Source organism: Canis lupus, chromosome 8, assembly GCF_003254725.2.
Source record: "Canis lupus dingo isolate Sandy chromosome 8, ASM325472v2, whole genome shotgun sequence".
Classification (NCBI taxonomy): Eukaryota; Metazoa; Chordata; class Mammalia; order Carnivora; family Canidae; genus Canis; species Canis lupus.
In genome coordinates, this window is record NC_064250.1 from 40,002,905 (window position 1) to 40,020,008 (window position 17,104).

General features: G+C 33.8%; 1 protein-coding gene across 14 annotated transcripts in view; it reads left to right on the top strand.

The window, feature by feature from the left end:
* The window catches only part of FUT8 (fucosyltransferase 8), a 301,256-nt gene that overhangs the window by 237,993 nt on the left and 46,159 nt on the right, over nt 1-17,104 (top strand). For all 14 annotated transcript variants that reach the window (XM_035720216.2, XM_025443649.3, XM_035720221.2 and 11 more), the window contains one exon: nt 1,767-2,004. In XM_035720216.2, the coding sequence (XP_035576109.1) occupies nt 1,767-2,004 (238 nt within the window). The remainder of the gene's footprint in view (nt 1-1,766; nt 2,005-17,104) is intronic.

Sequence of the window (17,104 nt, forward strand, 5' to 3'; positions counted from 1 at the left end):
TGTATTTCTTACAAATCTTGAAAAATCTGACAAATGTCAGTGTTCTTTATTTGCCCTTTTGATAAACTATTGAGTTAAAATAAAGCTTTGGATCAGTTTGAGAATGTTACTTATTCCCAGGATTATTCTACAATATTGGATAGAAAGTAAGTGATATTAGTCTTTCAATAGCACATCTCATACTCTTCTGTTCCCTTCAAATCTTTTGCAGCTAAACCAACTGGAGTTCAAAAGTGAAAAGAATCAGCAACTCTAGTACTTGATTGGGAAAACAGTATTGACCAAATCTTGCTGAATTTTATGTGGATTCTCTCAAATTCATAAGGGTTCTAACTCTTCAGAGGGCTCTTGATGAACAAGAGCTTTGATTTTGAAAAGATCAGCCTGCTATGGCACATTTGATCTTAAAAGATACCTCTTCTGAAAGTAACCATGTTGCATTTTCCCTTCCCAGCTTTTCCTTCAGAATCATTTTATACCATCACATTCCTAACTTTTGTTTCTAGGGCTCTTCTTGACAGAACAGATGATATCCCTGAAGATTAGTTTTAGGTTTGTGGTTTGGCAACTGCTTTTTTCAAGAGTCATATAAACTAAGAACCTGTGAGAGAAGCAGGCTCCTGGCAGGGAGCCTGATGCGGGACTCAGTCCCAAGACTCAGGGATCATGACCTGAGCCAAAGGCAGATGCTTAAGCACTGAGCCACCCAGGTGCCCCAGAGTTGAAGCTTTAGAATAAAAAAGGCATCTCTCATTAACTAACCCTATCACATCCACTGTTAGATAATAATGTTTTAACCACTTGCTGTTCATCTTATAGCAGGGTACACAAATAGAAAAATGGACCTCCTGATTAAAAATTGGCATAACAGTGGGTGGGCAAATGGGTGAAGTAAAGGGGTTTAAGAGGTAAACAAACTTCCAGTTGTAAAATAGTCACAAAGATGAAGAGTAAAGCATAGGGAATATAGTCAATAATACTGTAATAATATTTGGTGACAGATGGTGAACTCTACTTATGATGAACATTGAGCAGTGTATAGAATTGTTGAATCATTATGTTGTACACCTAAAACTACCATAACACTGTATGTTAATTATACTTCAATGACTAAAAAATTGACATAATACAGTCTCAAGACAGTATAGAACATAGTCTACATTTTATTGTGAAAATTACTAGTAGCCATCATCAAGATTAGGGTTTTTTTTAAAGTCCTGTAACTAACATCTTGTAATTATTAATCATATTTTTTTATTCAGTAGTTTCACTTCCATAATGAAAAGTACATTTTGTTTGTGACACTTGACTCTAGAGGAAGATAGAATTAATAGGTAAATTATAGTTTTTCATTTAAGATTATTTGAGTTTCAGCTGGGAAGGTAGTAAGCACAGCATGCTGAAGGACAGCTAGCATATTTCACTTCTTTCATAAAGATCTTAACGTATGCAACTTTGAGTTCAGAGATGATCATACTTACATGTTCTGAATGATAGAGAAATGAAAGTATTTTTTTCAGTGTAACTGAAAAACTGCTTCATTTCGTATTTGTTTCATGATATTTCCAAAGCAACTGTTCTTTTTCATTGCCATCTCTCTATAATAAACTTTCAGTGGATTCTTTGAAATTCAAACCTTAAAGCTGGATTCTTTGCTTAGTAAGATACACTGGATCAGTCCTTGCTTATTATATGATTTTTGACACTTGTCATTTAGAAAAAGAAGATGACCTCTCTTCACCTTTGTTTGTCTTTCCTCCTGACAGAATCCCAAGGACTGCAGCAAAGCCAAGAAGCTGGTATGTAATATCAACAAAGGCTGTGGCTATGGCTGTCAACTCCATCATGTGGTCTATTGCTTCATGATTGCATATGGTACTCAGCGAACACTCATCTTGGAATCTCAGAATTGGCGCTATGCTACTGGTGGATGGGAAACAGTGTTTAGACCTGTAAGTGAGACCTGTACAGACAGATCTGGCACCTCCACTGGACACTGGTCAGGTAAGAGGCCTGTACGGCATTTCACATCTCTGGATTGAACTGCCACATTCCAATTATCAGATTTCTCGGCACAGCTTTATGGCTTATGGTCATCTTTTTCTCTGGATCCATGACTGCTCTACATACCAAGGTAAAATCTAGAATGTACTTTATTTTAAAAGTGCTTTATGGGGGATCCCTGGGTGGCTCAATGGTTTAGCGCCTGCCTTCGGCCCAGGGCGTGATCCTGGAGACCCGGGATTGAGTCCCACATTGGGCTCCCTGCATGGAGCCTGCTTCTCCCTCTGCCTGTGTCTCTGCCTCTCTCTCTCTCTCTCTCTCTCTCTCTCTCTCTCTGTGTGTGTGTGTGTGTGTGTGTGTGTGCGTCTCTCATGAATAAATAAAACCTTTAAAAAAAAAAAAGGTGCTTTATGACCTCTTTCATTTCTCATGTTCATTTTTATCTGGATTTAGCAAAATCACTAAGTTTTTTTAAGGAATGTAATTTATGCTTTTAATGATGATACATGATTCACTTTTTAGGGTACTTTCACATTATTGAAATCATTTGATATAATTAGCTAGTAAGGTAAACTGATATATGAGAATCTCCACCATGCATGAGAATCACCTGGAAGGCTTGTTAAAACACGGGCTTGTGAAAACACCGGCTTGTGATTCAGTAGGTTTGGGGAGAGTGCTGAGATTTTGTATTTCTAACAAAGTTTCCAGGTCCAGAGATGACACTTTGAGAACCACTGAGACAGACCATGCAAGTACTTTTATCTCCATTTTACATTGTTGAGGCCAATGAAACCTAATTTGCTTATGCAATTTTAATTTTATCCATGAAACATTTGATGAGGAAAAATATGAGTAGGGTACAATGCTAGACATTATCTCCAAGAATTTAGTGATAAAAGAAATAAAATACAGACTTTCTTACTTCTAATCTATTCTTTCTGTAATGATGATCTTTAAACAAGGTCTAAAGTTGGACTACCTTTGTAAAAATTGTGGTTTTATCTGTTTATAATCTTAAGCAAGTTACTTAACCTAGGCCTTCAGTTCTCTCATCAGTAAAATGAGAATGATTTGCTTACCTCTTTGAGTTGTTAGTAGGATTAAGTGAAGCAATATATGTAATACACTTAGCACAGTACTTGATACATGAACTCTAGTAATTATTAGCTATCATTAATAGCTTTATTCGGGTAAATATACAGAGAATACCTACAGTGTGGCATATGCTGAACTAAGTGATTAGGTGAAATGCTAAGCAAGACAGTACACCATCTCTTGCATTTACATCTTGTGGAAAGTCAAAATTTTTTCAAAAGGCTGAGGTATTTCTGTTAATATAATTTGTCATGGATCTGAGCATCTTTTTTCACAAGTCTAAAACACTGGATGTGGAATTAAGAAGCTCTGTAATTGGCAAAGTGAGTAACTTTAGTTCCTTTGTTTCTTTTTAACTTCTTTGGAAAATATCAGATAATACCGTTGACTTTTCACTGAAGTGACAGAAAAGTTAATTGGATAATTTTTTGTAAAATGTTTTTTAAGTTGCTCTATAAAAGACTCTATATGGATTTAAAAGTATTATTTTGTGATGTGAGTTTTGTCTTCCTTAGGATGGTTTAGGAGCCTTATGGTATATACCAACATATTTTTTCTTTGTAACTCACCCAAGTTTTAAAGTGAACCTCTTAAGCTAGAACCTTAACTGAGCTTTAATTTTGAGGTTGCATCTGTCATTGATCTGGTCTGTAGTTTACAGCTGGTGCAAACAGATTGGGTGTCAAGGTTAGGAAGATACAGGAAAAACAGATCTGTCAGACTCATTGTGGCTAACTTTTTCACTTTGTGAACTTCGTTTAGTTTCAAGCATCTTTGCTTGTCAAATATGTAGCCAGAGTAGGGCAAGGTTCTTGTGTTAATAGAAAAGTAAAAAGTTGGCCTCACCAGACCTACCAAATTTAGTATATAGTTTGACCTTGCCTAAAAGCTACAACTAGCTATTTGGTTTGATTTTTAGTCCTTGCTCATAGATTTTGTAGTCTGTAGTGGCAACTACAGGATATGAAGGCTAGACAGGCTTGAATATGAAACCTGCAGAATTTCTTAATGTTGTAGTTAAACAGGTTCTAGAAATCATCCTTCTTTTATTTATGTGTATTCTAAGGCCAAATAGATACCACGTGGTTTATCCAGAATCATGCAGCTTATAAATGACAGAACTGTGGTTGGCACATTGACTTATACCTACCTTCAGTTTACATCCTTCCCAGTAAACTCATGCCAAACACCTTACTCATTAGAACAAGGACAGCCATCGAGATTATCCTGAATGTCTAGGAATTAAATAAAATTACTAATTTATTTCCTCCCCCTGTCCTGTAACTTTTTCCAGACCTTCCATATAATTTCCACTGAAGAGTTATCAGTGGTATTTTCTTCTCAGTCATTTGCAGTCCTTGGTTAGCCATTTTATTATGGTAATACAGAATTATGATTTTAATTTATAGACCTTTCCTTTATCACTACAGATATTGTATAAAATCATATATTTTTCTTTGTGCTAATGAATTATACGGTGCCTGTTGGACACCTTTAATTAATTAAACTAGTGATTATTTTCAGTATGCTTGCAGAATTCATTGTAAATAACGTAATTTAGATGCTAATCGGTTATCTAAAAGGAGGAAGAGATTTATATTTGAGCTTAGAATATTTAATTTTCATGAAAGCTCTGGTGGCCATCCACTTCTGTTTTTGTTTTTATATGTAACCTGTATTTGTACCTTTTGGAGAAACTAACGTATTTCTAGAATTAGAGGAAACAAAATGAATTTTAATTAGTTCTTTAACATTAATTCTTTAGTTAGCCATAAATCAACTACTGCATCTGTTATTGTACTGACTTGTATAAAGAATCGTGGGATATTTCCCCTGGCACCACTGCCATGAAATTATTGTTGTTTATACACACTTGACATGATGTGCCTGCAGGTGGAATTTTGTGATTTCTGTTGAAATCTGTCACCAGTACAGGAATTAGTATGCACATCTGATCATTTCAATATCTAAATCATACCTTGTTATAGGTTGAGTTTTGTTTTTCTCCTTCATTATTTATGAAACCATATCCTTTGCAGTAAGTAATTTCATTAAGTGAAGCAAAATATTCAAAATTATGCTTCCAGTTAAAATCATCATCATCATCATTATCATCATCATCATCATCATCTTGCCCATTCCCTATAGATGTTGTGTTAAAGTTGCTGATAAAATGATCAATTTATTTTTTTATACATACAATTTATTTTTCTATATATACAAGCTGTTTCCTAAACCTGAACTAACTACATGTAATAAGACTGATTATTCCAAATAGATTCTTGATGATAATTCAGAATGGAATTTTGGTGTTTAGTGGCTTGAAGTATTCTTCCAACAATTATTGATTTGATTTTCAATATATATTAACTATTTTGAGCTATTCCAATGACCAGCTTCCAAAATGCTTATCTAGTTGATATAAATACTCTTGAGTAGATGGTTTAGCAACAAAGAACCTCAACCATTTTTTTAAAGATTTATTTATTTATTCATGATAGACACACACACAGAGAGAGAGAGAGAGAGAGAGAGAGAGGCAGAGATGCAGGCCCCATGCAGGGAGCCGGACGTAGGACTCGACCCCAGGTCTCCAGGATCACTCCCCAGGCTGCAGGCGGCGCTAAACCGCTGCACCACCGGGGCTGCCCAGAACCTCAACCATTTAAACTCAATTCTCCACTCTTTATTCTATTTTAAAAATTGAACATTTATTCAGTTGAGCAGTTAAACCATTTTGGCTGTTTTATATTTCCTTCCATTGTCTTTTTCCACTGTTTTAATAAAAAATTAAGACCTAATTGATAGGTCTAATTGGAAAACAATCTTTTAAGTGAAAATAATGACTAGTAACAAGAAAGTATTTTCTAAATATGATGAAATTTAATGCCCTAACGGTGCCTGATTTAAGTATATCTTTAGGTAGAGTGCCATTTGCTGTATTTAATTATCAAAACTGGATGGCTACTTCCTCTCCATACCTCCAAGCCTCCAAAAACGTTTTGATCAAAGAGTTTTATTTGCATTTTTATATGGAGGCAATTTTAAAATAAAGTAATTTAATAAAAGCACCTGCTCTGTGCCAGGCACCCTACTGGACTACATGAAGATAAACATGGTCGCTGCCCCATCAGGGACAGCCTAGGGGGAAAGACAGACAACTGAATGTAATGTGAAAATATATTGTGATATGGGTAAGTTGATAGGACTCTGAAGCACATATCTAACACATATTTGAGTTTCTTCTGGAAGAAGTGATTTTTAAACTGAGACCCAAAGTATGAATAGGAGTCCGTGAGGTAGAGATATGATAGAAGAATTTTCTGTCATTGGGCATCACATGTGGAAAAGAGAGGCAAGAGAGCACAGAATCACTAGGGGAACTAGAAGTAGCTCCTTGTAGAGTTTGATTATTGAGAGACTAAAATTTTGCTCTGAAAACATGTTGTTTGTCAGGTTTCCATTTGGATGGTTGTATGATTCTATTCCTCCCCTAAAACCAATAGATTTTAATTCAAGACTCAAAGCCCTTTGTTTTGTTTTTGCAGCAGAGAGGGGCAAAGTTACAAGTTAATTGGCTTTCAGCTGACTTTTGGTGTCATTTAGGAACCAATAAATTTTTTTTTAATTAAAAAAATTTTTGCTTTATTTGTAATATCTTTCAGAGTTTACTCTTGGTAAATTTTAAAAAGCTGACAAATACTACAAACTCATAAAATTCAGAAAAAAAATATTTTTATTAAGTCAGTTTTACAACTCTATTTTCCCTACATTTTAAAATTAGATAATTTCTATATGACAACAATTTGCATTATCATTTTATGGAAAGAATAGGAAGATAATTCAGTCTTCAGCTTGGCTGATCAAATAATTTTTCCAGTTTTATTGAGATATATTATAACGTATTAGTTTAAAATAAACAACATAATGATTTAATATGGGCATATATTGTGACAAGATTACTGCAATAAATTTAGTTAACATCCATCACTTAATATACTTAAAATTTTTTCTTATGATAAGGACTTTTAAGATTTACTCTTTCAGGAATTCTCTAACATACAGTATAGTATTATTAGCTGTCATTATTATGGTATCTGTATCCCCAGAACTAATTCATCTCTTAACTGGAAGTTGGTACCATTTGACCACCTTCACTCTACTCCTCCACCGCCACCCTTCTGCAGCCAATCTACTGTTTTTGTAAGTTCTGTTTTTTTAGATTCCACATAACAAATGAGATCACACAGTCACACAGTGATAGTTCTACCACTGAACTCCTTAAGCAAATATCTGTCACTTATGTCAAATGGAAAATCTTTAGCAAGCAAAGCACGGATTAAATTTTACTTCAAGTTTTCCTGTGAAACTAATGTTGTAACATTTATAAAACTACTAAGATATATATTAGAATCATCTAAATGGTCCAGCCAGCTTGTATCCTTAATAACGGCTAACTCACATAGACTGGTAAACTAATGAAGTGGTTAAGAATCTATAGGCATAATATACCTGTTAGGATAGACTATGGATATGCCTCTATGTGGCATTTTTACAGTAATATTTTCAACCTTTGATGATTGACTAATAGAAACTTGAAGTAAATGCATATGATATTTTAGGTCCCTCATGCTGCAAAAACATCTTGATTTCTCTGTTCAGGTAATGTGAGGAAAAGGAAAAGATAGTGGACTATGAGTTTGACTACATCAGATCTCACTTTTGTTGTTTTTATCTTTCTGGATTCTGGCAGTTATATCTTCTGAACCTCAGGTTAGCCATACAAAAAGCTCACAATACTCAATATCTACCTTCCTATCCACTTTTATAGGGTTGTAATCATAAGGAAAAATGAATAAGAACTATAACAATATTTTTTTTTAAGAACTATAACAATATTAAGATGATTTTTACATACAGTTTATTTTCATTGTGTATGTTTGGTCCCCAGATTTTAAAATACAAACATGATAATGGAATATATTATTAGATTATAATCTGCAACAACAGGAAAGTTGCACTCTTAGGTGAAAATTAAGCTTTTATAAGAGCTTCATATAGTTTTTCCTTTTTAAAATTATAGAGTTAGATGAAAAATTAAAAGAGATCCAGAGAGAAGAAATAATTTCTGAGAATAACTTCTAGACATTAAAATATCTTTTTGCGTAATCTACCATTTAATCATAATAAGATTTTGGACCCTGCAGCCACCATAAGCCTCCATCTCAATATTTTTTCTATACTAACACATCCAAGATAGAGGATTTACTCCCACCCATAACAGTGGCTCACCGTAGTTAGTGATTTTTAAACTGGTTGAGTTTGGGAGCAAGAGGTGGTGGTACAGGGTTTGGAGAGTGAATTGGTGCCATATGTAGTTGAAAAGCAAGATGTCAGTGCTTCAAGATTCTAAGTCTATCTGTCCTATTCCCCACTTCTCTGAGAATTACTGATCTAAGCAAGTATCATTACAGGTACATAAGGACTTTTGTTTCAACCTGTGTGGCTTTTGTTTTACTATTCATGGTTCATAAAAGAAAGATCTTTATTTCAGGAATGCAAAATACCAGATTATATTTTGTGTGTCTCAGAAGAACTCAAACTACTTTTCACTATAACATTGCCTTTATCTTTAGCTTCCCACTTAAGGACATAAAAGGAAACCTTTGATGTCTCATTTATAATTATGAAATACAGTATTAGAGAGCTGAAGCTTTGACCACACAGCAGCCTTGCCCAGAGTGAGCTCACGTAGATGTTTATTTCTAAATTTATCATACAAATACTTCTCAAATTGAATTATAAGGAACCTGGGGAAGTGAGTCAGAGGCTTATGGACTGCCAGGATAAATAAACACGGTACATTTTCCTGGACTATTAATTTATTTGCTGGTATATAAGTTAAATCCTTTCAAGTAATAAAACAAACAGGATATTATAATGGAGTAAAATGAAAAATTTGATGAAACATCAAACTTCAGTCCATTGGTTTAGACAAAACTTCCTAAGTAATATAAGTTTACCCTCCTCTGCTGTTATTGGAAGCATTTTGGTGGAAAACTTTAAGAAATGCCATTTTGTATTTAAATTTTTAGTTGTTTATTTTATCTTTAAGGGGAAACTCCAAAGGGCAATAGGCCCTAGGTCTTCTTAGTTATTTACACAATGCCAAGAACTTGATCAGAACACAATAAATGCAACAAAAGAAACAAATCAAACCTACCTCTCCTACATTCTGATCCATATCTCAAACTGTTACCCTGCGATGCTGTATGAAGCACTTTTACCAAATTGTAGATTTTGTTTTTTAAAAAAATAGTTTATCACTAAAATGAATCATTTTAGCAGTATATTCTGGCCTTTTTAGACCAGGTTTCTGGCAGACTTTAGAGGAGGTTCCTGGCAGAGTGAGTTCAGAGATAAAAAGAGGTATGATTTAGAAAGTAGCAATACATAATTAGCATTAAAGTCATTGTGGAGTAGACACAATTTCATTGGAAAAGTTTTTTTTTAAAAATCCTCTTACTTCTAGTTCGAACCTACCCAAGGTTGCTAGAGCTAGAAATAGAATTGAGGCACTCTTATTTCCTGTGCAGTGACTGGGCCACATAGTCATGATACCAGTCTCAGAAGTTATCATTGGTTTTGTAAATACAGATATGCTTTTTATGTTATGTTATATTTTTTATCTTAAAAATTTGCTGTAAATTGAATTATTGTCAATTAAATCAAGTTATGCTTTAAACATTTTAGTGGAGCTATGTATGTAAAGGATTCCCAAAGGAAATCCTTTCCTAAAGTAAAGAATCCTTCTTCTAATATGATCAAGTAGTACCCAGATTCATCACTTGTTTTTCCTTCCCTCCCTCCCTTCCTTCCACCTTCTTTCCTTTTTCAAATGATTGGATTTTTCTGTTTTCCTGAGGCACATCTATGTAAGTCTTTGAGTCTTAGTCACATTTGACTTTTGATTCAAATATCAAAGTATGTAAATGAAGAATGCAGTCTTTCAGTAGCATTTTGATAAGAGTTCTGTTTAAAACATGTAGATCTTATCAAGTTTAGAAATGATTCTACAAATAAAATAAGTATTGAAATGATAAAGTCAAGAATCCCTCCTAGCTCTTTTGGTTAGTTTTATATGCAAGAGCTCTGGATATGAAATAAATCTAGAATTTTCTTATCTTTCTTCCTTGAGTTTATATAAGTTATAGGCTAATTCCATGGAATAGGAAGATAATAGTCTATGATCATTAGTGGAATTATACATATCCTTTCTTTCCTTCCAAAAGGATATTGCTGAGTAAGAAAGCTCAGTAGAGATTTATACATTAGGTAACGGTATAAAATATATTTTATATATATGTAATTTAGATAATAGACATTCCTTCTCACACATTTTCCTTGCCTTTAGCAGAAGATCAGAAGCAGATTAAAGAATTATAAAATCCCTGATACTTTAGCGATCACTATTCTTTCTCCTGTTTCGCTGCCCAGGAAGCTAGGAATAAAAATATTCCTGATGGTATTGAAAAGGATTAGATCTGAGTTCCCTACCTATTCAAAAAGAGGTACTCCTTTTCATTCAATTAAATTTTAATAAACTAATATAAGTAGCCTTCAAACAATGCAGGTTGTAAACCCTAGAAGCAAGAAATTTCAGATAGTAATGCTATAAGTCAAATTGATTTTCCTAAAAGATATAATACTACAATTAGGAGTATTATAATTCTTGTTCAAAAACTGTACAGCCAGGGCACCTGGCTGCCTCAGTTGGTAGAGCTTGTGACTCATAATGTTGGGGTTTTAAGTTCAAGCCCCACACTGGGTATAGAGATTACTTTAAAAAAAACAACAACAACAACTAAAGGGACACCTGGATTGAGCGTCTCACTCTTGATTTCAGCTCAGGTCATGATCTCTCAGGGTTGAGAGATTGAATCTGCACTGGGCATGGAGCCTGCTTGAGATTTTCTCTCTCCATCTTAAATTTTTTCAAGGTACAACTGCTACACAAATACTGTATATTTATTTGAGTATAAATATAAATGGGTACATTTGTATTTATAATATTTTTTAAAATGAAGCTTCTAAGAAAACAGGGTAGTTCACTAGACATCAAGTAAAACTTTGAGTATTCCTAGATGCTGTCAGGGATATAAAGATAAATAAGATCCAATCCCTGCCCTTCAGGAATTTGCAGTGAGTATGGTAAGACCCATAAATCTATTAATGTAACAAAGACCAGATATGATTAGTGTCACAAGAGCGGTATAAAGTTCTGTGGGGGAAAAAAAATAAAAATAAAAATAAAAAAATAAAAAAAAATAAAGTTCTGTGGGCCATCAGAGGATAGAGAAATTGTTTCTGGCTGAGGAAATTAAAGACATCACTGGGAGCATAAGCTAGGCCTTTACAGAATGAGGAAAGGCATAGTCAATAAGGACAACTCAATGTCTTTGATTTGGAATCAGAAGTTATTAGCGTGTAGCTTTAGTGTCCCACAATGTTTTTTAATATCTGGTCTGTGTACCTTACAGAGTTATGAGGATTCAAAGTGATAGTGTATTAGACAATGCTTTATATATTTTAAACCACCTTGTATGTTTATTAGCACTTTAGCTTTATGGGAACAAAGCAAAATAATAAAATAATTAGGTCATGGGATTTCAGCAAGGGTTTCTTTTGAGAAAGTTTGACAACCAACATTAATGGAATTTAAAAGTACCCAGTGGCTTTTTGTGAAACTCATTGAGAAATATAAATGAAAACAGAAGAGACAAAGATATGCCAAAGAGACAAAGATAACCATCCCTTTTTCAGAGGAAAGATTTTCTTATGGTAGAAACAAGTGTTAGTGAGGATGTGGAAAAAAAAGGAATCCTCTTGTACTGTTGGTGGGAATGCAAACTGGTGTGCCATTGTGGAAATCAGTATGGGGGTTCCTCAAAAAGTTAAAAAAAATAGAACTACCCTACAATCCAGTAATCACACTATTGGGAATTTGTCCAAAAGATACAAGAACACTAATATACAGGGATACATATACCCTGTGTTTATTGTAGCATTGTTTACAATAACCAAATTATGGAAGCAGCCCAAGGGTCCATTGATAGATGAATGGATAAAGAAAATATGGTGTATATGTATGTGTTTGTGTGTGTGTGTGTGTTTATGTATAATGGAATATTACTCAGCCACAAAAAGAAGGAAATTTATCATTTGCAACAACATTGGTGGAGCTGGAGCTAGAGAGGATAATGCTAAACCAAATAAATCAGTCAGAGAAAGACAAATACCATATGATTTCACTCATGTGAAATTTAAGAAACAAAACAAATGAGCAAAGGGGATAAAGAGAGAGAGAGAGAGAAACCAAGAAAAGACTCTTAATGATAGAGAACAAACTGATGGTTACCAGAGGGGAGGTGGGTAGCAGGGAATGGGTGAAATAGACAATGGGAATTAAGGAACGCTCTTGTAATGAGCACTGGGTGTTGCTGGGAAGTGTTGAATCACTACAATATACACTTAAAGCTAATTACACTGTATGTTAATGCTACTAGAATTTTAAAAACATTACCTTATGGCTTGTTATGGGTGACCATCTTAGAGGCATCCATTTATATTATACAGTGTTAATAAGTTAACATGTAGTTCATTCACATACTGCATCTTATTGTAAATATGTGTCATAATTTGTGTATTTCCTCATTGATGGACAGTTAAATTATTTCTAGTTTTTCCCATTACAAACAATAATGAATGAATATCTTTGTGCCTGTGTCCTTGGGCATATGTGTTAGTTACCCTAGGGCAGTGCTTATAAAAGTTTTTCACATCTTATCGTATGTTAAATATATCTTTACTGCCCATATTATCACCTGGGAGGTAGTGGTATATGATAAAGCTGTAGAGATCTCTATGACAGTGCATTACAAAATATATATATATATCTTAGGCTCTAAAAAAAGGGATAGGCAAACTGTAGTCCTCAGCCAAACTCAGCTCCCCACTATTTTGATAGTTTTACTAGAATACACCCATGCCCATTTGTTAACATAGTGTCTATGGCTGCTTTCATAGGATGGTAGCAGAGTTGAATAGTTACAACAGAGACTGTATGGCCTGCTAAGCTAAAATATTTACCACCTGGCTTTTTACAAAAAAAGTTTGCTGACTCCTCCTCTAAAATAATAATTACCAAACAAGTATAGTTTCAATCACTGTAAATTTGTGAATCGTTTTTTAAAATTTGATCTTCTTCATGTACTTAGTAGTGTGAGGTAAAATTAATTTCTGGTGAAGTAAACAGATCTTAATTGTATAATCCAATGAGTTTTGATAATGTAACCAACATCCTTATCCAAGTCTTAAATTAGTTTTTATTTATTTTATTTTTTTAATTAGTTTTTAAAATTGAGTTGTTTATCTTTTTATTTTTAATTTATAAGAGGAGTGTGTGTGTGTGTGTTTCTGGATACAAGTTTTTATCAGAAACATGATTTGTAAGTATTTTCTCTCAGTCTGTGGCTTGTCTTTATTTTCTTAACTGTGTTTTCTTGAAGTCTAGTTCATCAATTTTTATTCTAGTACTATAAAAGTTAATGCTTTTTGTGTTCTAAGAAATCTTTGCCTTTCCTAAGATCACAAAGATACTGTTTTATGCTTTCTTCTGAAAGCCTTATTGGTTTTAATCTAAAACTTTTAGATCCCACTCATACTATTTTTTGTGTACAGTATGAGTTAAGGGTTAAAGTTCATTATTTTCCATATGTTTATCCAGTCTGTCCAGCTTTATCTGTTGAAAAATTTGTCTTTCCTTTTTCAATTGTCTTGGTGCTTTGTCAACAATCAGTTGACAACATATGGGCCTATTTCTGGTCTCTCAGTTCTGTTCAACTGTTTAATTTATGTCTATCCTTACACCTTAAATTTTTACCTGCCATCAGATATTTTGCAGTGTGTTGATAAGAAAGCTGTATATAAGCCTAGAAGTGTAGTTATATCACTAGGTCATAGTAGACTGTACATATCTTTATCTTGTCTACATATGCCTAATCTTTGTGTGGGCAACTATTTCAGTAGTCTCCTAACTGTCCCTCTTGCTTTCAGAATCTATCTCCTTTTAATCTGTTCTCTATGCTGCCATCAGAATGATATTTCCAAAATCAAATATGATTTTGTTTCTTAAGCTCTTCTGTGACTGCTCAGTGTCTAGAGAGGTATGTATAAATTCCTTACTTAGCATATAGGAAATAAGCCACTTCTCAAAATGTACCCAGTACTCCTGATCTCACCAGTCCAGCTACTGATTTATTTCTTCAAAGTAATAGACACTTGTATTTCTATGCTGGGAACATGTTTCTAGAATGTCTTTCCTCCATTTCATCACATGAAATCCTATTTATCTTGTAATATCATTTCTTTTGTGATATTTCTCTCTAATTGACCCCATGTTCTCCCTTATACACTATATTTAAATAGTTTGTTTATATGTCTCTTTGACTATATTGTAAAATCTTTGAGAAGCTTGTCTGATTTATTTTTGTCTTTTTTTTTTTTTTTTTGCCTAATAGTACTGGCCAACACTTTTTACTCAGTTTTTGTTTTTTTGTTTTAAATTAAATTGCCTCTAAGCAAAATGATCCTTAGAAAATGTAAGGCTCTTTTCCCAAATCTACCAAATAAAGGAAATATAGCCTAATCTATGTGATTCACAGGTTTCTGATGAGGAGTAAATGAGGCAACATGTATGGAAAAAGGTTGGTTTGTTTTTTGTTATTTTTAAAGAACATGATTTTTTATGTTTTATTTTATTTTACTAAGGCATGGAAATATTGGAAAAATGTTTTTAAAATATGACCTTATTATTGCCTATAACAAAATCCTAATAGAATTTAACCTTCTTGGTGTCTCATAAATTTTACTTTGGTAGAATTCACCTTCACATATTTGCATTAGTTAAAATAACCCTAATGTTAAAAGACTTTTAAAAAAATTTTTATTCCTAATATTTTTAGTAAGATATAAAAAAATATGTTCAGTAAAATAGTAAAACTGAAAATAACTAAGAAAATACTTAACATTGAAAAATACTAAGTTGGGGCAGCCAGGGTGGCTCAGCGGCTTAGTGCCGCCTTTGGCCCAGGGTGTGATCCTGGAGACCTGGGATCGAGTCCCATGTCTGGCTCCCTGCATGGGCCTGCTTCTCCCTCTGTCTGTGTCTCTGCCTCTCTCTTTCTCTCTCCCTCTCTCTCTGTCTGTCTGTCTGTCTCTCATGGATAAATAAATAAAATCTTTAAAAAAAAATGCTAAGTTAAAAAATAGCTAAGTTTAACTGTACTTTTTAACTTAAGATGGCATTTTCCTATACAAAGTCTCAGCTATGTATGTGTGTATGTCTGTCTCTTTGGATATCTTCGGCTCAGTAAACACTTCATTTAGGCATTATGAAAGTAATACTGTATATACTAATAGGTAACATTTAGTGAATTTTATATCTAACAGTGCTTAAAACTTTGCATATGTTATTCCATTTAATATTCACAATAAACCTATGTGGTAGGTACTATCATTACCCATATTTTATGTAGATAAGTAATTTGCCAGAAGTAATAAGAAACCTTCATGACTTATCTTAAAGTCATTAAGATAAAACCTAACATCAAAAAATTGGAAGCCAAGTAACTTGTGCAGAAGGAATACACAGAAAACTTGGGGTGGTTTGGTTAGAGTATAATTAAGGGAGAGTGTGCATAGGGTAGATTTTTCTGGTTTTCAGAAATTGAATTGTCATTTTTTTGATGTGCTATTTCAATTTTTAGTAACAAATGTGTATGTAGAGGATCTTCTTAAAACTGAGACTTATTTGAATACTTAAAAAAAAATGAGATTTGCCAATCTCATTATAGATAATTAAGACAGAGTCCCTGGTCTCAAGAAGCTCCCAATCTAAGTAGAGATTAACACAAACACTTAAAAAAATTGATCTCATGAAGACAAACTATAGTTAGTGATGTTATAAATATATAAACAAGACCCTAAAGGATTGAGAAGTATTGCCAAAAGGCCAGAAAAATGAGAAGGAAGTGACTTTTAAAAGTTGTAAAATGACCAGAAATCTTAGATACACAAGTCTACAGACTGGATTGCTTTACAGATGATGATAAAAATGCTTATGTGCCTGTAATATCTTACTTAGAATAATGCCAAAGTATCAGAGCTCCTGGGCATTATTTTTCCTTCTGCCTATCCTTTGCTGAATTATGTGGAAGAGAACATTAGACCATTTGCTTCTCAGTTTATCCTTTAGGAGAGTGTGACTAAAAAAATGGGCCCGATAGCACTTACGTTGCATTTCTCAAGGGATGCCAAAACAAATCTGATAGAGGGTACTTAGGTACAAGTATTTTCTCAGCTGTTAAAGTATGAAAATGATAGTGCTTTAGTTAAATAAACCTTGCATTTTATATTCATTCTTAACAGTCATTGAATAGGTGAAACTGAAAACCAGTGTTTACATTCATAGTAATTGCAATTTTTGTGATCAGTTTCTTTTATGTCTAAGGATTCAACATGTAATTTTATAACGTTAACAGTCATTTTTGAAAAACAATAAATGCAGCTATGCTTCTGAAGAATAGCAGCAAAAGCAGTCAAGTTAATACAGAATTGCTTGTTAGGAAATTTTTTAATTAAATTGAGGAAATGATAGAATTGCATTATTATTATTACTCACTCAGCCCTTTGTTGTAAACCATGGCAAGGATATAAACAATGAATGTCATCCTGAAAGATTTGTGCTTTCTAAATTAAGCACACAAGGGATCCCTGGGTGGTGCAGCGGTTTGGCGCCCGCCTTTGGCCCAGGGCGCGATCCTGGAGACCCGGGATTGAATCCCACGTCGGGCTCCCGGTGCATGGAGCCTGCTTCTCCCTCCGCCTATGTCTCTGCCTTTCTCTCTCTCTCTCTCTCCCTGTGTGTGACTATCATAAATAA